At 36.7% G+C, this 20,577-nt stretch overlaps 2 protein-coding genes across 10 annotated transcripts in view; one reads left to right on the forward strand and one right to left on the reverse strand.

Annotated features, from left to right (window-relative positions):
• LOC139756863 (uncharacterized) overlaps positions 1–16,771 on the forward strand; it is a 206,994-nt gene extending 190,223 nt beyond the window's left edge. For 7 of the 9 annotated variants that reach the window (XM_071676700.1, XM_071676701.1, XM_071676703.1 and 4 more), the window contains 3 exons: positions 1,663–1,813; positions 4,503–4,643; positions 10,255–16,771. In XM_071676700.1, coding sequence (XP_071532801.1) covers positions 1,663–1,813; positions 4,503–4,643; positions 10,255–10,784 — 822 coding nt within the window. In that variant the 3' untranslated portion in view covers positions 10,785–16,771. The other 2 variants (XM_071676708.1, XM_071676709.1) reach the window with 1 other exon arrangement.
• Positions 16,772–18,771: 2,000 nt separating this feature from the next.
• Positions 18,772–20,506, reverse strand: LOC139756865 (uncharacterized). Its single transcript, XM_071676714.1, has one exon. The coding sequence runs from the start codon at positions 20,407–20,409 to the stop codon at positions 19,717–19,719; it is 693 nt and encodes a 230-aa protein (XP_071532815.1). The 5' UTR covers positions 20,410–20,506; the 3' UTR covers positions 18,772–19,716.
• Between the last annotated feature and the right edge of the window lie 71 nt (positions 20,507–20,577).

Here is a 20,577-nt window from a genome sequence, read left to right on the forward strand (position 1 = left end):
CCCATCAGTTTAGATATAGCTGTTACACAGAGATAAGTTTATTGACACCAGTAACCATTAGACATCAAATTATTATGATAACATGATAACAGCAAAGCTTCACAGATTTCTCTATCATTAAACTTGTTCACTTTATATGCCCTGGTTCAGTCCATTGACAGCACACATTGTCCTATCTGTGCCATATTGCTTTTATTCACCCAATCCAATACAAACCTCACACCCTCCTACAAGTTCAGTCCACAGTAACTAAAAGCATCTATCACTCTATCCTTCCATCTCGTTCTTAGTCACCCCCGTCTTGTTCCTACCATTTCCAACATGCATAACCTCATAGTTAGCCTCTCCTCACTAATTCTGTTAATTTGTCTAAGCCATATTATCACACCTTCCTCAGCTCTTTCAACCATGCTCTCACTATACCACATCTCTATCTTAATGTGTCATTTCTTGCTTAATCAACCCACCTCACATTGCGGATTGTCCTTAAGAAATTCATTTCTATCACATCCATGTTTTTCTGTACTTTTTTTTTATGTGAGACCCACACCTTGCATCAGAACAAAATTTTTTGAACTACTATACCATGAGACATACCCATCCTTACCCTCACAGACAGTGAACTCTCTTTCTTCACACTTCGGTTTCGATGGTTTCATCAATTGACTTGCCCACTCTCAGGTACCTAAAGCACTTCTTCCTCCAGGTTTCCTCTTGCCAAATTCCCACTCCAACCAACCAGTCGCTTTCCCCTAGCAAGCCTAATTACTTTACTCTTTTTGACATTAACTCTTAACTTTCTTCTCTCACAGGCTATCCCATACTCAACTCCAGCTTCTGCAGTTTCTCACTTGAGTCTGACACTAGAGTAACTGACTGACTTCTTAGGCCCTCCCATCTTTAACAGACTGCAGACCTATCCCTCTCTTCAAGACATCATACTCCCTTGCCACAAACTCACCCTCTTCTCTTCCTACTTGAACGCATGCCTCACTTTCTTAATAGAAGCTCCCACTTCTTTTTAGTAGCTTTCCTTCCACACCATATATTTATAATGCCTTTCACAAAGCACCTCTATCTCTAGTTTTTTTTTTTTTTTTTTTTTTTTTTTTTTTTGCTGTCTCCCACGTATGATTTAGAAATTTTGTGAATCATGATTCTTACTGAGCAGGTTTATTTTACAATATACTGTATACCTCAAGGAGGGGTTTGAATGCCCCCATTGTTCCCTTTCCAAGTATTTCCCTGCATGAAGATTTGAGTATTGAGAAATGTACAAAACATGGCAAGTAATAGGATGATGAAGATTTATCTTAATATGGTAGAGTTTTGAGAAGTGAGACTGCCAAAATTTATGGACAACCGGAATGGGAGAATTGATTATACATACAGGTGTATCAGATGAGAATCCTAAGAAAATTGAATTTTGATCAAATACAGTGGAGATACAGATAAGTCAACTTCAAGTGCAGGCCACAAGCTAAGATTTGCTTATCGTAGCATGTAAGCATTAGCTGAGTGCAGTGAAAATGAGAATATTTGTGACTGAAACACTCATGAGAGGTTGCATGCTCTTGATACCATCCCATGTAAATGCAAATAAGTTAAAGTAAGAATAACAGAGGAATGAAAACAGAAATAAGAAACATTCTTACCTCTTAGAGCTTGAAGAAAAGGGTACGATGGAAACGTCAACGTCACCACAGAGTATATGAGTATCCTCCTGAACCACGTTCCTGGGAACCAACGCCCACAGAGCCAAACCCACGACGTTCTTGGGGACGCTCTTCATTAGACTACCTCAGCCTTGCAGGTTAGAAAATTATCCTTTATGGTACTTTTATCATTTGACTTATAGATCTCCACAACTGATATAAATTACTATTTAACAGTCTAGTGGTTGTTTTTTAGTGTATGAATGGTTGTAAACTTGAGATATGTGTAAATGGCACTCCCGTCTTGAACTGGATGGTTCTCTTTATGCCTACATATGTCAGGGTTAGAAAATTTTTTTTAGTGAAAATGCTTAAAATACATATTTCTAGTACTTATTCACTGATTGCTCAAACCCTAATTTTTCCCGTCTTCTCTCAGTTATTGACATATGCCTATACATGCATGGGCATATGTCAGGAAGAAGTATTCTAAGTGGCAAAAACATGAAGAAATGAGAAGATAGTCCTACCCCATAGATAGATTGATAATTGTATTAATGCAACTGACCCCTTTAGCATCCACAGTATTAGAAGAATATCAGGCATTCTGTATGTCATTGTATGAAGAGTAAATGTCTGCAGCACATTATGGTAATTTAATCTTAAAAGTCGCCATGGAATTTAGCTCATTAATGACATTTCTTTATTGTTTGACAAAAAAAAGAGGAAATGATAGTGTTTTCTGGAAATTCCTGTAGTACATTTTGCTACTTTGATTAATCATAGCTTGAACATTTCACTTTTTTGGTTGAATTTGGGTCAGCATACCCCCAATGATGTTGGAAATTTCTCTCTAGCATCTGAGTGTCTTGTTCATAGTAAACCCTAAATGCCTGTCTGGTAATGATTGATATTCATTGTGGAGCTTGATCAGATGTGTATGCAGGATTATTATAAATACATTTTTCACGTCTTGTGATTTGATTATTTTTTTCTCTTCCTTGTGTTCTGCCTTCAAGTGTGAGAGATTCCCTTCAGAAATCTCCAAGAGATTCAGGGTTAAGACCTTCCAGTAAGAAAGGACTGGCCTTCCTTACCCATCATTAACCTTTCACCTGTGTAGCAGCAGATCACTCATTTTGGGTCCACCTTTAGCTAGTCAGATGCTGCCACACAGATGATTCATCAGCACACTCATTCCCAGCAGCTAGTAGTTTAGAATTTCTCTAGTTCATGTGCTGTCATGTTGCCAGACCAGCTTTTTGTATCTCACAAATTACTGTAGTGCAATATCAGTATTCCTGCTTTTTATGTATATTATTATTCTATTTATTAAGAAAATAGTGGACTCTTCAAATGCTTTGGTTTTAAGGATATACGGTGTGGGAGGAAAGCAGTGAGAAGTTTTTATCAAGGGTTTAAGGCATGTGTATGGGTAGGAAGAAAGGTGAGTGAATGGTTCAAAGTGAAGATTGGTCTGTGACAGGGGTGTGTGATGTCACCATGGTTGTTTAATTTGTTTATGTATTGGGTGGTGAGGAAGGTAAATAAGAGTCTTGGAGAGAGGGATGATTATGCAGTCTATAGGGGATGAGAGAGCTTGGGAATTGAGTCATTTGTTGTTTGCTGATGATAGAGGACTGGTGACAGATTCAATGTGAATCTGCAAAAGTTGGTGACTGTACTTGGAAGGCTGTCTGAAAGGATGAAGATGAGAGTAAATGTTAATAAAAGTAAGATTGTAAAGTTGCAGAGTTGAGACAGGTTAATTGGGGTGTGAGCTGGAATGGAAAATGTAGAAAATTTGGAGGAAGTGAGGTGTTTTTGATAGCTGGGAGGCACATGGCAGCAAATGGAACCATGGAAGTAGTAGTGACTCATAGGATGGGTAAGGGGTTGAAAGTTCTGGAAGCACTGGTGAGTGTGTGCAAAGGGAGATCATTATCTGGGAGGGCAAAAATGGGTATGTTTAAAGGAATAGTAGTCCCTACAATATATGGATGCGAGGCATGGGCTGTAGATAAGACTGTGTGGAGGAAGATGGGTTTGTAAGAAATTGAATGTTTGCTGACAATATATAGTGTCAGGTGGTTTGATCGAGTAAGAATGAAAGGTTAAGAAAGATGTGGTAATGAAAGAATGTGGTTGAGAGAGCTGAAGAGGTTGTGCTGAAATGGTTTGTACTTATGGAGAGAATGAGTGAGGAAAGGTTGACATACAGGATATGTAAGTAGAGGGAACAAGGAGAATGAGGAGACCAAATTGGAGATGGAAGGATGAAGTGAAAAAGAAGGCACGTACGAGAAAGAGTGAATTGGAATGATGTGGTATAGTCAACATTCGTCAGTGGACTGAACCAGGGGATGTGAAGCGTCTAGTAAACCATGGAAAGGTCTGTGGTGCATTGTTTTGGATATGGAGCAGTGGTTTTAGTGCACTACACATAACAGCTAGAGAATGGATGTGAGTGGATGCAGCCTTTCTTCTTCTGTTCTTGTCACTACGTTGTTAATGTGGGAACTGGTGATCAGGTATAAAAAAAGTAAAATAGTGTGGTCATACACATCATTCTTTTGAGTTTTTCATCATTGTCATGGTGAGTTCATAATTCATGTTTCTGCTTTTCCAAATTCTGAGTGCATATCAGCATTCATAAGCAGTTACAGACATGCTGCTTACTCTGAGGCCATGTCCTTCTTTTTTGAAAAGTGATTTGCAGGTTTTTGTGTTCTTATTAATCTGTGATGATTGGGCAGAACACTTTGTTCAGAAAACATGAAGTAAATATTCTTCTTCCAAGTTGAGACGATACAGTAATACGAGTTGCAATGCTGTTTCTTTAATCAGACTGGGAACTCGGAGCAGATGAATTTATTGCTGATGATGGTGGCGACATGGAAGATTATGTGTATCGCAAACCTAGTCGACCTGCACCCCCACCCCCTATTTACAGTCTCGGCTCAGTTGCATATGATGATGCTGCTGAAGGTTAGTATTAAACAGTTGTGCAATGTCCCTTTGCTTGCTTTTAAACTAATACCAGTCAGATATATAGAGAGAGATGTCATGTACCAACCAAAAATTAATTTGAATTATTTATACTTGATATTGGTTCACATAATTCTTAACTCATGCAACTCATTCTCTGTAACTCTAGATTTTCCCATGGTGAGCACTATGTGCTGGCCCTACCTTTTGGCAGAATGGTAGGAGCAGTAGATAGAAGTAGTAGGTAGGAGCATTTAAGCTGGATTATTAGGTAGAAGCAGTAGATAGGAGCATTAAATAGTAGTCATTAGGAACATTAGATATGAGCCTCTGCAAACACTGCACTAGACTTCCTCTGCCAGTGGCCTGCTGGGGGTGAGGCACTAAAGGCTAAGAAGTAGCATTGGAGTTCTTTAGTTATGGAGACTTGTTGCTATGGCCACCCATTTGAGAGAGTTCCAATTGGAACAGGTATCAGAGATATAGATAGATAAATCCTGAGAGAGAGATTATTTCATTGTTCTGAACCATCATTGCAGCCTGTTCCATGATGAATTGAAGTGTAGTGGAAAGAAGTGCAAGAACTAAACTTACATATGGTTAGAAAAGTACATAACATACAGGGTCAGTACTTCTTAACAAAAATGGAGATATTAGAGAAAGTCAGAGACATGGAAGCTGAAGAATTATCACAGAAGGACTTAGTGGAATATTGGATGGCACCAAAATTAAAAAGATTAATAAAACAGGAGATTGATAGGTGAAAATCATTGATGATTTTTGGACTGGAAGAGGATCTTATTCTGGAAAAAGAGGAAAGGGTGAAAAAAGGAAGGAATAGTGATCAAAAGAGAAATAGAGGCTTAGAAATGCCAGATGCAGTTTTTGTTGTAAATGAAGGAGAATTGTTTAACATGATCAAGTCGTAAGGGATCACATAGTTATGGTTACATTTGATCTGGAGTAACCTAGTCGGGAGGTACTTAAAAGTTTGGAAACTTAAAAGCAAGGTGTAATTCAGCAAGATATTCATCAGACACATTCCCAAGGGAAGAAAGAAAAAAAGCATAGAATACAATCAGAAGACAGATAACATAAACATCAAAGGATTGAGAGGATGGAACAGGAACATTGTGAGAATTGTCAGACTAAAAGTAATGTGTGCAGATATGGATGAACTTGGAGTTAATGGTAAAGAACTGTAATTCTTGAACTGAAGTAGGAAAAATTATCCTAATATTGTTTTGGAGACAAGATTCATTTAAGAAATGACCACATTTGTTTTCTCTAGAAGGATACATGATAAGTGGAAGGACGGAAAAGACAAAGGAGAATTGACCTTCCTGATAAGAGACAGTAATACCTTTCAGGAAGTACTTGTAGATGGCCTATTCAGACAGTACAAAATGGGAAGAGTAACTATGGGAAAGAAGTGTATGTAAAGTAGTGTTTATAATGTATAATGCTCCTTGAATTTTAGTGAATGGGAACAAACATGTGATGGAAACAATGAAGGAACAGTCAGGTTGTAACATGAAGCAGTAAAACAGACACTGAGGGAATTTGATTTCTCAAGGAATAACCTGCTTATAAATACTTAAAACGGGATTTTTCCCTGAATGACAAGGCTATCATGTATGCTCACATTTTGTTTGTTGAATTACATTATTTCCCTCCATCATAACACCTTTAGGATGATTATTTATTCAAAGTTTATTGGCAGTTGCCCTCAGCCATAAGTAAAGTTTTCATTTGAATGCCTCTGTGGTCAATCCATGCATCTTTCTCATTTAGTAGACACCCAGGTTTCTCTGCATGACAGTCATATATATTTCTCTGATATTGCTTAGGTGTGTTCCTAGACTTGATAATGCTTTATCTTTGATGACATATTTTTAGATTTATGATGTTCTGTATGCATTTTTTTTTTTACTCAACTTTTTATACATCTCTCTCTTCCCCTTTATGGACAGTAGAGTTCCAGCTACTTCATTATCTTGTGATATTTCTTAAATTATGCTCCAGACCTTCAGTTTTGCTGGTGAAGTGTTTCTGTAGTCTTTGACGTCTATTCCATCTGTTTATGTGTTAACCATACAACACAGCAATATTTTTAGTTTTTTGCTTCTCATGTACACAATGAACAGTTTATCATCATTAGTTTTGTATTTACATATTTGTAGTTACATACAAAGGTACCATGCCAACCTCTAGAGTTATGTTCCTGGAGGAACTCATTCTTGGCAACACATAGATTGGCAAGATACAAGACCCATGGGAATTTGGGGGTTAGGGGGAGTCTCATTAGAGACATACCTGAAATCCTACAATGAACACTTCAAAGGGTAGAAATATGCTTGTTACATTAAAGAAAAAAGTCCATATTCTACTAAAGTACAAAATTTTTTGTACAAAACCGTAAAAATGTGATGGCAATATGTCACCCCTGATGCTACACCTCTGTACTCAAAGTAGCCAGCCAGCTACACTACACAGAAGGCTAATTCATCACTATCCCTAGCAATGGTGGTCTTCTGAACTACAAGCAGCTCTTGGCCATGTAACATTTGTCCATTGTGTGGAAAATTTTGGTGGTGCTATGGAAAACCATGAATGCTCAGAACTTGGTGCTGTGGTTCCTTAAATGGCATGCATTACTAGCATGTATACTTGAAATTGTGGTTGGCAGAACCATGGAAGGAAAAGGACAGTTATACATAATTAGATTTTTGTGTTGTACAAAGAATAAGGAGGAGGGAGGGGGAATGGTTCATTGGTGGAGGTTACTTCCTCATTGTCCACCTTCCCTGCCACCACCACCACCAAAAGTTTCTCCTTCAGCCTCACTTTTGGAATTGGTTGTTTACTTGTATTTAACTATGAATAATGGTGGATTCCATAGCAGTGAAAAAAGATGTTACTGTATCCTATATATTCCTTGGTGGATGCCAACTCTTGCTAGAGATCTCTAGAACAATTGCCCACTATTGCTGTGCGTGGCTTTTTAACTTTTTTTTTTTTTTTTTTTTTTGCTGCAAGTCTCTAGGGTAGTTGCCTGCCATTGCTGAATGTGGTATTTGAAACTTTTTGTAATTTTTCTCCATGTCAGGTAGTGAGTCACCATGTAGCAGTGACCATGAGTAGTTTAAGAAATAATGGAACTTAAGGGAAATTCACCATTATGAAGCAAGTGGTTGACAGCAATGTAACATGATGTGATGGTAGACTAAGAATGCATTTAACCCCTTTGGTGCTAGAAGTGGTTTATCCTCTTTGACATTATAGTCATTTTATGCAGGAAGTAGATTTACCCCTTGGCTTGACAAAAGCATTTTCTTCTACTGCAACAAACAGTAATACCCTCACATCCTTTCAATGAAAGCCCTGCCACAACTATGAGCATACTGCCATCTGTGAGAAAAACTGCAACTAGTGGATGTGCTTACATTTACTCAAGCAGTAAGTAGCACCATTGAGGTTAATTATATTGATATACTATTATACCCTCATTTACTGGTATATATTCATTATTATAGTACCAGTGAGCTGATAAATATAGGCCAGAGGTTTTGTAAAGGTAATAAAACGAATTTACTGTATAATAGGTCAGTGTTCATCATTTTTATCATCTTTTTCTTTTCACCATTTGTTGTGATGTTTGAGCCTGATTTTTCTCTATATGGAGGCAAGTTACAGATATTATATTATCTTGTGATGTTCTTAAGCATGTTTCATTTACTCTCAGGCATACTCATATATACGCCAGAAGTTTTGAAAGCTGCCTTATGTAAGCAACACAATATATAGTGTTTGTTTACACTCATTCTGCTGACTGATGACATGGGGAGTGAGTAACTGTTGAACTCTCATGTTTTGAGAGTAATGTTATTAATTTGTTAGTCAGCTGTATTTTAAGTGCTTATAACTTCTGGTAAATGCTATAACTCTTTATATTCCATCGTATGCTGATAGAGGCCAGAGGTTATAGGTTAAGCTGCTAAACAGTGTTTTCATGGACATATTTCATTTTCCCCATAGCATTCATGAGTGACCAGAGGAAGAGGACTGCAACTGATGCAAAGACTGAAGCTATTTTGACAGTGGTTGAGAGTGGGAGGGAGTTGAGGACATTAATGACTATGATACCTCACAAGTACAGCTGAGTAATGAGATGGTGGGAATACCTGATCCACTTCCATCAGCCAGATCTTGTACACAAATGGCATAAGATTGAGAATGTCCAAGGCCAGAAACTCCCAGATTTATATTGTATTTGACTGATGAGAAAAATGTGATATGTAGCCGCAGGTAACGGATTTTAGGTTTAGGGTATCAGCTTTATTTTTCATCAAATTCATACAAAATAATTCATAATGTACATGATACTGTACTTTTATTGTCATTATCATAATTTACACTGAAATGTCAGAGAAATAAAACCATGGCAAAATGGCAGCTTCTATTTTTCACCAAAAGTTTTTTACATTTCCAGGAATGTCCCTCTTTTCTTGTGTAGATAGTGATATTATACAATGCCTATTGATATTCGGTTTATAACAAAATCAGCTGTTTAATGACTCAGGTCAATTTGCAATTTTTCACATATACAAGCCATTTCTGGAAGAACAATTGTTCACATACAATATTATCTGCATTTTTTCCTGTAACTCATCATTTTTCTCCATCTACTATGGATTTCAAGGAATTTCAGTGCCAGATGTAGAAAATATATATCCTGTTGATAGAGAAAAAGTCACAGAAAAGATCATCATTATGTCATTTTTGTGGATAATTGATATTTTTAGGGAACATCAGAAACTGAACCAGAAAGGTTAAGTAACAATAAGAAGAGTGAACATAATGTGGAAGGAGATAAAGAGTGCATATGTGTACAACATTAGTTTTTCTGTACAGAAATCTAGCACTAATGTTTACACATTATGCATGAAGGTTCTGTACAAATTTGCTTTGTTATGTTTGGCAGATGATACACAAGACACTTCCTGCCGCAGGAGTCCCTTCTTTCCTTATGAGACTCCTTCTGCACTTAGGGAGCTGGCCATGTCCATTGGTTGGGACCACAGTCTTAATAAAGTGTTATGGTGCTGTGTGTGCATATATGTGCAGGGTAGTGCTGTGTCTTCATTATGGTACGGTTGTATTGTGGGCATAAAGGGTCTTGGAATATATTGAAACAATTGCAAAGTACTGTAACAGTTCTTGAAAGTTCAAGGTAACATACTGTTTAAAGCAGTACAGATTTTGTAGCCAACAAAAAGTAAACCATAATTGTTGAAAAAATCCCCGAGACTCCTTCAAAGTTTGTACATGGGCAACTGAATAAATCAGTTTAAACCAGAAAGTAGCCATATATTTCTTGTTGATGGTCTTTTTAATATGGGAAAGTTACATTGTGAAGACAATATTTAGTTTAAGAAAAATCTGCTTTGCACAGACCTCAGCCCTGTTCTGTTTATTGCAAAGGGTATTACAGTGGTGAAATTCTTAATGCTACTTAGCAAGAAGTTCTTTCTATTCAAATGTTATAAGTATACAAATTTTTTGAAATTATTTATTCCAAGAAATTTTTAAGCATTTATCTTTTTTTTAGGATTTCTTGTGGACAATGGAGAATTCTTCATCCGTTCATCTGGCTCACCCTTCACATTCACAAGTTCAACATTCTCTGCTTCTGACTTCTTCCCTGGAAGTCATTCTTCTGATTATGATGTAATATTTGGTGGACCTTCCCAAACTCCAGGTCTTTCTGATGCTTTGTCAAATAAGTTAGTGGATCATATGGGTGATGAAGGTGAAGAAATGTATGATGAACAAATGAGAGAAAGTAAGTCAGATACAGAAAACCATACTTCAAATGCTGATGTCAGTGTCTCTCACCTACATTACCAAGTAGTGGATGAGACTGAGCAGTCATCCTCAACCAACACAGGCCTGGGACAACTCAGACATACCAGAGATAAGTTACGCTTGGAAATACCTACAATATCTCTTACAGGTGATGCAACCAAAAGCACAACAGTTACTCATGAAAATGGCCAAAATGAACTAGAAAAATGTAACGGCCAGAATTTTACAAGTTTGAATCTTACAAGAACCGAACCAGAAGTGAGTGAAGTTTGAGTTAAACTAAACTTAGAATGTAAGTGTTAACAAAGTGAAACTACGCTTAAGATTGTATCATAAAGTTTTGTACATATAAACTGTATTTTATATTTATATCTCAGGACATTGAAATGAAAAGTAGTGCAGATGATACAGATACATGTAAAGTGTTAAGTTATATACTCTTTATTAGAATAAACATGGAACCAGGTGTCAGTGAGGTAATGATAACCAGATGGAACATGGTGTACATATCTGAAAATGTGCCCTTTAATATTGTTAAAGCTCTCTGTACTGAAATACTTGAGATGTGCCCTTCTACAGACAATCAACTCATCCATATCAAACTGATATTTGTATGGTGATCATAAGTATGTTGATCTTGCACACAAAAAATGTCTTTTGATGAGTATTTTAAATATCTGCATCATGAGACTCACTTTTTCATGCTCATTGAATCTGTGCTGCTAATAAACAGTTTTTTATAGTTAAGTGAAGGGGTGGTTTTGATAATTTATTGTGAAAGATTGTTGATTTGTTTTCCTGTACTGGTCCTTGCCTCAAAAACTGAAAAGAATGACACTTTAAAGTGTACACAGTTGTTGTAAAATATTAAAAATGTAAAACTAACATCAAATATAGATTGTGATGAAATACTTGTATATTATGTAAATACAAATGACTTGTTCATATAGTTAGGTTTATACTTATTGTATAAAAGTGGTAATAAAAGTGACAATTGTCAATTTTGAGCCACTACAGCAGCTATAGTAAGGTTATTATTCCCTACTCAGAACACAACCAAACTGGCCTTACAATAATGCTGCTTAGGTTTAGAAGTGGTAAGAATATCACACAAGCACAACCAGTGCCTCCTTTGTGTCTTAAGGAAACAAAAAGCTGCCGTCCACAATGCCTGTTGTACGTTTTCCTTATGCATTTTAACAAAATAAGCTTTTGTGTGCAATTTGTAGAATGTTGAAGACTTTACTCCTACCGTAGTTTAAAGAACATTTAAGAACTGCGAGATACATTTGCTTTATTTGCTACATTAGTTTTATTGCCAAGAATTATCTATATCATTTAAGTAATTTTTAAACTATTAAATACAACATAAAAATTTAGTAATTTTCTTGTTTGTAGAAATTTTATTCTCAAAATCTTGAAAAAACATTACCTTCATAGATTTATAAATTCCATATACCAAAGATATTAAAAGACTGACAGGGGTCTTCAGAATGTACATTTCCAGATCTTTGTTTACCAGATAACAAAAATTAAGGGTCTAATATTAGCCTGAAGGGTGTTATGGCATGACAAGGTGGTATTTGGTAGCCGAGTTGCATGACCTAATGATTTGATAGACATTATTGCTTTAACTGTTATTGATAGTTCCCTAATAATTACACCAATTAAACATGCATAGATACAGCTTAGTAGTTAAACAAACCTCAGAAGCTTTGTGAGAACTTATTTGATCTTTTAAGCAGAGTTATGGTATCTAAAATGTCTTACATATTTAAAGGAGTTCAGGGACATGGATTGGACTATCATATCAAAAACTTTTCATGACCAGCTTCAACTGAGATGGAACATAGTTAAGTAGGGGACTGTGCATTTAGGCTTTTGCTATTATTTCAGATGGTTATGCTCTAGATAATATTGATCATAAGATGTTCAAGAAAATTGGAATTAAGGTAAAGTAGTGAGATCTTGTTTGTAAAAATGCAGTTACTTCATCCATTGGATTTACATACAAATGTAAATGATGCAGTGGCATAAGTAAGAAGATCAGGACTGTAATAAAAACTTATTGTATGTATGTGAATAAGGAAATCCTGGCATCTCCTTTATAAGGATTTTTGCATTGTTATTGTATGAATATGTATTAAAGATTTGAGATAGAAGTCAGAACAATGATAAAAAAGTTAGGAAAACATAATACTAGATTTTGGAGCACTTTCATTCCACAAGCACTTTTGCCCCCTCAACAACCCTAAAAGCTCACTTTAGCTCCCATGTTTCCATGCACTGCCATGTCAAGTACCAGGTATCTAAAACACTACGCTTCTTACATGTATTTTCCATTCGAAATCACTTCAAATATCCTGTTCTCTTCACTTCTTGACCAAATAACCTTGCTTTTTTTACATTTACCTTTGACTTTCCCCTTTCTCACACATTTCTAAATTCAGACACTAGCTTCTGCAGAGTCTCACTAATCTGCCACCAGTCCCATGTCATCAGAAGATAACAACTTTATCACCTCCCCCAAAAGACTGCTTGTGTCCGACACCCTTGTATTCGCCTTTTTCACCACCCCATCCATAAACAAAAAGACATGGTGACATCATTCACCCCCACCACAGACCTACCTTCCCCTGAGCCACTCACTCTCCTTTCCTCTTCTACACTTGCTATATTCTCATCATAAAAGTTCTCACACATTCTAGTAGCATTCTTTCTGTGACTCATATTTGTAACACCTTCCGCAGAGCATCTCTATTTACCCTGTTAAATGCTGTCACCAGAACCATAAATGTCACATTCAAGTCACTGTTTCTTTATGTATTTTTCATTTACATTCTTCACAGCAAAACCTGACTGGCACATCCTTTAGTGATTCTGAAGTTACATTGTTCCTCCCCAGTCTGATGATCTGTGCATACTTTTCCCCATTTGCCCCCCTTCACTGATGCTCCCACTTGTTTTTCTGAGATTTCACCATTAACCCCCCCCCCCAAAAAAAAAAAAAAAATAAAATATTTTCATAACTTCACTGAAGTTTATTGATACCCACTTTCACAAGCTCTGATATAGCCTCTGCACTTTCCTATTGACCCCCTGCCACTTTTTCTTGTACATCTCCCAATCACTTCCACTCCTTTACACCTCTCTTTTCTCTTTCACTGGGAACTTTCCTTTGTCATCCACCACTCAGTACCCTTTTTCACATATCCAACTCCCACCTTCTGCACGACAGACACCTTTCCTTCACATGTAAGCAGTACTGCACCACTTCCATAAATAACCCCGTTTCCTCACCAACTTCCTTAGCTTTATTAATTCTCATGTTTTGCAATTCTACACTCGATTTCTCCTTGTATCTCTTCACACAAGCCTTTTTCCCAAGCCCGTTCATTTTCTCCATCCTCTTCACGTCCATATCATTTCCTCTTTTCCTAAAACCTTTTTAAACCCTCACCCTCCAACCAATTAATTTCATGATATTCACATCCAAGAGTCTCTCCTTTGCATGCCAATCATTGCCCTCTTTTTAAACCACGTATTCCCAAACACCAGTCCTTTTTCAGTTAATAACTCCACAAGCTGTTCATTTTTATTCATAATATTGGGTACCCCATGGCCCTTAATTATACCCTAAATGGCCACACTACCTAGTCTTGCATTCAAATCATCCATTACTAATCAGAACTGCTGACATATTCTCGTAGCTCACCCTAAACACTCTCCTCTCTTGCTTTGTCCTCTCATTTCCAAGTAGCATTGATAATCACTTACCTCTCTTGATCCACTTTGATTTTTTACCCATATTAGTCTGGGACTCTCTTCCTTACATTCTTATACATTCCCATAATTTTTCCTTCCATAGCTCTTTCCCTCACATCAACACCTGGCTTTACTCCCAAGATATTCCCAAACCATTCTTTCCTCTTTCCATTTAGTTTTGTCATCAAAAACCATTCTTCCCTCTTCCACTTCAGTTTTGTGTCACTCAAGAGCTGTAACATCTGGGATTCTTTCCCCAAACACACTACCTGTCTTTCCCTTGGTTACATTCACACACTTCTAAACACAGCCAAAACCTTTGAGGAGTATGAGCTCTCCTTGCATGGCTCCTCCTTTTCCAATTTTCAGATAAAAATTACAAGGAGGGGAGGGTTTCCTTCCCTCTTTAGTCTTTTAACGCATAAAAGAAATATGTGGGAAGTATTCTCTCTCCTGGTCTTAGGTATGATATTATTAATTTTATTTTCATTAAAACTGATTAGAAAACTAATCAGCAGAGAAGGATTGATTTGTATGAGATACTCCTTAAGCCTACAGTTATAATAAAGATAGTTTGACTTACCAGGGGATGGCTGAATTTTATGTATCTCTTGTTGTGTGCCATTTCTCATTTTTCAAGGAAGGTAGTCCATGTAAACCTTAACCCCTCTAGCTTTCCTTTGAACTTCAAATATATTGCAATCACAGTTTTTACCCAGTTTTTTAATTTGTATTTGTAAGCAATGAGAAATTACAATATGAGCAAAATTTTATGCCTGAGATTTTCCTCTCAAAGAAAAAAAATATTCATGGTTTTACTCATAGAGAGTTTGATTTATATATATATTTTTTTTACCTCCAATGCACACATAATAGTCAGTTTTTCAACCCACATTTTAAAAAAATGCTTCTGCAAAAATAATTTTTAAAAATCATCCATGCTGAAACTTAAGTCTTTTTTGACCACTTACATCACAGATCATACAGTATACCACAGTTTAAAACACCTATATAATGGTATGTATAGTAATAACGACAAATTTAAACACAAACACATTTTCTAAAGCATTTTTATTTCTAGACATAATGCAGTCACCTTACACGTGCAATAACACATACCAGACTGACAAAATGCCACACCTTGACCTTTCAGCCAATAAAATTTCATCATCCACCTTAGATGGCTGTGTAATATTTACATTAACAGCCTGTCATGGAGATGGAGACTTTCTTTAGCATGAGGGGGAAAATCCAATGACGTTGGACCCGCTCAAATCAAGCTGTGCCCAATGTGGGTGTTGTTGAGAAGTAAATTCCAACCTCCAACTGCGGGTGTTAAGAAAATGACGGGTCAACACATGGGTTTTTACACCACCCATTCTATAGTATATTAATGCATCAGTTTTATAGGTTTAATATACAAGTAAGCAGTTTGTCCATGCATCAGTCTCCCATGTTCTAAGATTTTCAAACTTTGATTCTGTCTTTGTCATTGTCTTTATTTCTTTCTCTGCATGTAAATTAGGTGTGCCAGAGGCTGCCTTGTCCATCTGCATTTTGAGAACTGGCATTGTTTATGAATAAGAAATAGCCATAGTGTATATGGATATTATTGAAATATAAGTTGTTTATATAATAGAAGCAAAGTTTAGATGGAAGTTCTAGTAGTGATTGCCCTTGTGAGAATGTAAAATGATCTTCCCTTCTGTTAGAAAATATTGCCTTAGTGTATGTGATGGTTGATGATGACGCATGCTCTCTGGTGTAAATGATGTAAAATGAAAAGCATTTCCATCATGATGGAATTTATAGTGTAATTGTAAATTAGAAGTAGCTAAACTGCAAAAGCACTAATTTTTTCAGTGAGAAACTATCCAGATTATGTCGGAAATACTTATAACTTCATCACATAGTTATTTTTTTTAGCATACTCACAGATGTTATTTACTTGATGTTTTCTAAGTATACCATGTATGTTTTCAAGTTCTAGCATTATTTATCACTAAATATCTGAATTGTCTTTTGAAATGTGAGTTGAATGCATTAGTACAACACAATGACTGAAGACAGTCAGATATTTACTAATTCTTACAAGAGTTTCAGCTTCATGATTAAATATTATGTTCTCACTAGACATTCCACTTGTGATCTAGTCCTTCAGATGAGGTACAAGGTTCCTCAGATGAGATACAAAGTTCCTCATTGAGGTATAAGATTCCTCAAATGAGGCACATAGTTCCTCAGGTGAGGTACCAGTAACTTAAAAGAAAATCAAGGTACCTCAAGTGAGGCACTAGCTTGTTACACATATCCTCTATGGTCTTAAATATAGCATTTGTCAGAATAGATTTAGTATATTATAGATTTCATTTACCACAAACGTTCTTATATGATATATTAAGATTCACAAATATGGTAAGGTGGTTGTGTATATTTATTTTCTGTCCAGTACAGTATTCTGGTGTAAATGTTTCGAGATTAAATTCATCAAAGTATCCTATTTTTACTAATCCAACTATGAAAGCAGATCCCTGAAAATATGTTTACTTCATATAAATAAACCTAATTTTTGAGCAATGCATACTATCACACTGAATTGTGATATATTTCTCAAGAAGCAGCTTGTCATCTCTTAAACACCCAGCTGAGATTCACAAAGCCATTGTTGATAATTTTAGATGATAATAGAAATGGAAGTGGAGGTGAGTCATAGCGTGGGTGAGGGGGGTGAAGTTTCCGAGAGCACTAAAGAGATCTTTATCTGGGGGACAAAAATGGGAATGTTTTGAAGGTCCTAACAATATTGTATGGATGTGGGGCATGGGCTTTTGATAAGGCTATGCAGAGAAGGGATAATGCATTTGAAATTAAATGTTTGAGGACAGTTAGTAGTGTGAAGTGGCTTGATTAAGTAATGGTGGTAAGAGAGATGAGTGGTAACAAAATGTGTGGTTGAGAGAGCTAAAGAGGGTGTGCTAAAATAAAAATTAGTAAGTAAAATAAGAATTAGTAAGTAAATGTTCGCAGACGTGACTATCAATATTTGAAAGACTTTTGTTGGTCTGTACCATTCTTCTATCAAAAATCGTGCCCAAAAGTTTTGCCTTCTCTTAACATGAAGTGAGAGAGCCTTTTGGTAATACATGTGGAACTCTTGATCTTGTAAAATGTATAGCTTTAGTTTTGTCTTCAGAGAAATTGAATCATAGTAACCTGTCCATCTGATAATCGTAACAGGAGCATGGAAGCATCATACTTCAGAAGATGAGGTACAATAGATAGCTAAATCATCAACATGCGAGGGAATATCTAATATCCTCGGAATAGTGTACACAACACAATTAATGGCAACAATGAAGCAGGTAACTTTTAACATGCCCAGTATAAAACTCTTTCTGTGGGAACCTCTTGAATACTTACAATCAATCCTTACCTTAATTATTTGTCCTTTAAAAATCTCCTCTGAAGGCATATTCTATGGATCAGCCTTAAGATAAGACCTCCAAGTAAAGTATCACAGGTTTTCTCTAAATCCTACTATATGACAATGCTGGCAAATCCTTTCTGAATGTCACTTGATTTTTATATCAAAGGGTTTGAGGTATAATGAATTTTTTAAAACCACATTGTAATTGAATGATACAATTTTACCTTCAAGATACAAAACCAGCCAATCATAAATCACTTTTCCATTAGTTTGCAGTAAGTTTAGAGCTTGTAGCATGATGAGGTCTTTACTCGGATTAAGATCTGCAAGAATAAGGGATATTTTAAAGCCTTGGGCAACAAGAATCTGTGGTAAGATATCCAAGGAAACACCATGGATTTTTTTTCTGAAAGAAAGCCATCCAAGATGGCTCCAACCAACTAAGACACCCATCCCACATCAACAAAGCATTTGACACTGTCCCCTGACACACCTCAGAAAAGATACCTGACACTACCCTACAAAACATTGAAAAAACTGATATCCTCCAGTTATCTGGTACGTCCAATCACTCCAGCTACAAAACCACCAAGCATTCTACGTATCATATATGAAACACACACGACGTTCACTCCCCACACAAATTACATCAACACAAGACAAAATACCACAAAAAAACACAGACTAGCATCAGATTTGAAGGGAAAAAAGAGTCCTTTGCATGCAATCTGTCTGCTTCACTCTAAGCTGCGAATCAACAATATTCACCCTTTAAAGAAATTCACTTACAATTCCATCCACTACAACCACTTTACCTCATTTCGTTTTATGCAAGGCTTTCTTCACAATTTCTTTTTTCATCAAACCGTCTGCTATGACTTGCTCACTGTGAACTGCAAGATAATATCCATCAGTCACTTGGTTCAATTTTTCAAATAATAGCAATGCATTTCCTGTGGCCATGGCAGATAAAAGTTGTAAGTTATAAAACTAAAGGTCATTATCCTACTTAACAATGTATTAACATGTTCTGGATCTGGATTATTCCAAAAAATAAAAGGATTATCATACTGGTACCTTTTTATGGAATCAACAGTCAGCAATGCACTAACAAACTAGGCATTGCACTAATATTTGGTTAAAATCATTCCCTTCATGTTAACTTATATTACACAATGCACACTTTTATATAAATCTGGTAAGGATATCTTACCTCAGTTTTTGTACTATCCTCCTTTATGAAAAGCAGTAACTTACTTTCTTTTTTAGGGGGAGGAGGGGCTGAAGTATAGGTGGCGATTTACAGTCATGTAAATGGCCATACGAATGTTCATAACCATTCACAAAAAGGGTATTGTGTATGTGCAAAATTTGTAATAACTGTTTTACATGTTCACTTCATTGAAATATCATTTATTTTGGCTATGCCAAGTGTGTATCTACCGAGTCAAAACAGTGGCCCAAAACCAAACCTTGGTCCACAAAACCTGAAACAGTCTCGTATGGCTGAGCTGGTTTACACTCCCAAACCTTGGTCCACAAAACTTGAAATAGTCTCGTATGGCTGAGCTGGTTTACACTCCCATGTAGTGGCCTTCTCTGTACTGTAAACTGCATCATGAGTAATTAGGTCAGGTAGGTCATGAATAATTGTAAATAACCATATGGCTCTTTACAATTAGTGTCAAAAGCACTGCAGCTCTATCTTTTTTCTCTTTTCAAACATACCAATTATTTCCAAATATGAATGATGGCCCAAGACCATGAGGAAATACTGGACTAATTAAGCTGGGTTAGGATAGTTCAGGATAAATTTACCAAATTTTTCAAATATGATTCATTAAATATGGCTGGTCTTAAAACTACAGTTCATCCCATCACAAAACAATAAAGTACCAATGCTTACATTTTATGCGGAAATAACTTCCATAGATATACATAATATATACATGGGTATCTTAACCATTAAAATACGTTCATGTTTACGGAAAGCTTTTCAAGGAAAAGCCATTATCATTCATCTTCCTCCTCCTCCTCCTCTTCATATGACAGATGGCCGAGTTTAATTTGCTTGTCCGCTGCTTCTGCCTCCGACTCAACTTTTCTGACAATATCTGCTTTCTTCACTTTGTGCTGTTTAGATTTTCCAACTACATATTCTGTCTTCTTAAATTTCTTCACGCCACCGAACAACGCATCAGCACAATTATCTAAACTGTCCTCCTCTTCAGCCTCTTTATCATCTCCTGTTACTTTTGCTGGTTTCTTGAATAATATTTTTGGATTATCAACACCACTCGGTTCCTGATCCTCTTGTCCATCGCCCTCCATTCTTCGCGTCCGTAGTTCATCAAGCAATTTAAGCCCTACTTTTGTGTTCTCCCTGTCACTGAGCACCTTCGTATCCTTCATGCTATATCGAGTCCAGTTTTGGGGATTTTTCACGTAATCTGGAGTGTTGTTCCTGGGTCCAAATGACTTACGTCCACGCCTACTGGGAGGAAATCCTCGTGGTCTGCGGAATTCATGCCTGTCGCTGTCATCCTCGTCTGCACGATAAATGTGTCCTTCGTCAGGCTCCTCGTCTTCGTGGGGACGCTTCATCTGAGGCTGGAGGTCTACAGCAGCGGTCTGTAGGGAGGCGAACAGCGCGTCGACCCGGCTGTTGAAGTTCGCATCACCCGACTGAAGACGGAAGGATGACATGACCACTAAAAGGGAGTTAATCTTCTGACCGATATAACCAAGGACCTCTTCAAATGCAACAAATGGATGCTATCTCCTCAATGTTTATTTTGATGCAGTGAAAAGTGACTATCACAAGAGAGGATCGAGATCGAGAGAATCTTAATCTAACCCTCTAAAACCTGGTGG

Source organism: Panulirus ornatus, chromosome 23 (assembly GCF_036320965.1).
Source record: "Panulirus ornatus isolate Po-2019 chromosome 23, ASM3632096v1, whole genome shotgun sequence".
Taxonomy (NCBI): domain Eukaryota; kingdom Metazoa; phylum Arthropoda; class Malacostraca; order Decapoda; family Palinuridae; genus Panulirus; species Panulirus ornatus.

Coding starts and splice junctions, on each gene's coding strand:
- LOC139756865 (XM_071676714.1), bottom strand. CDS start 20,409: ATGTCATCCTTCCGTCTTCAGTCGGGTGATGCGAACTTCAACAGCCGG.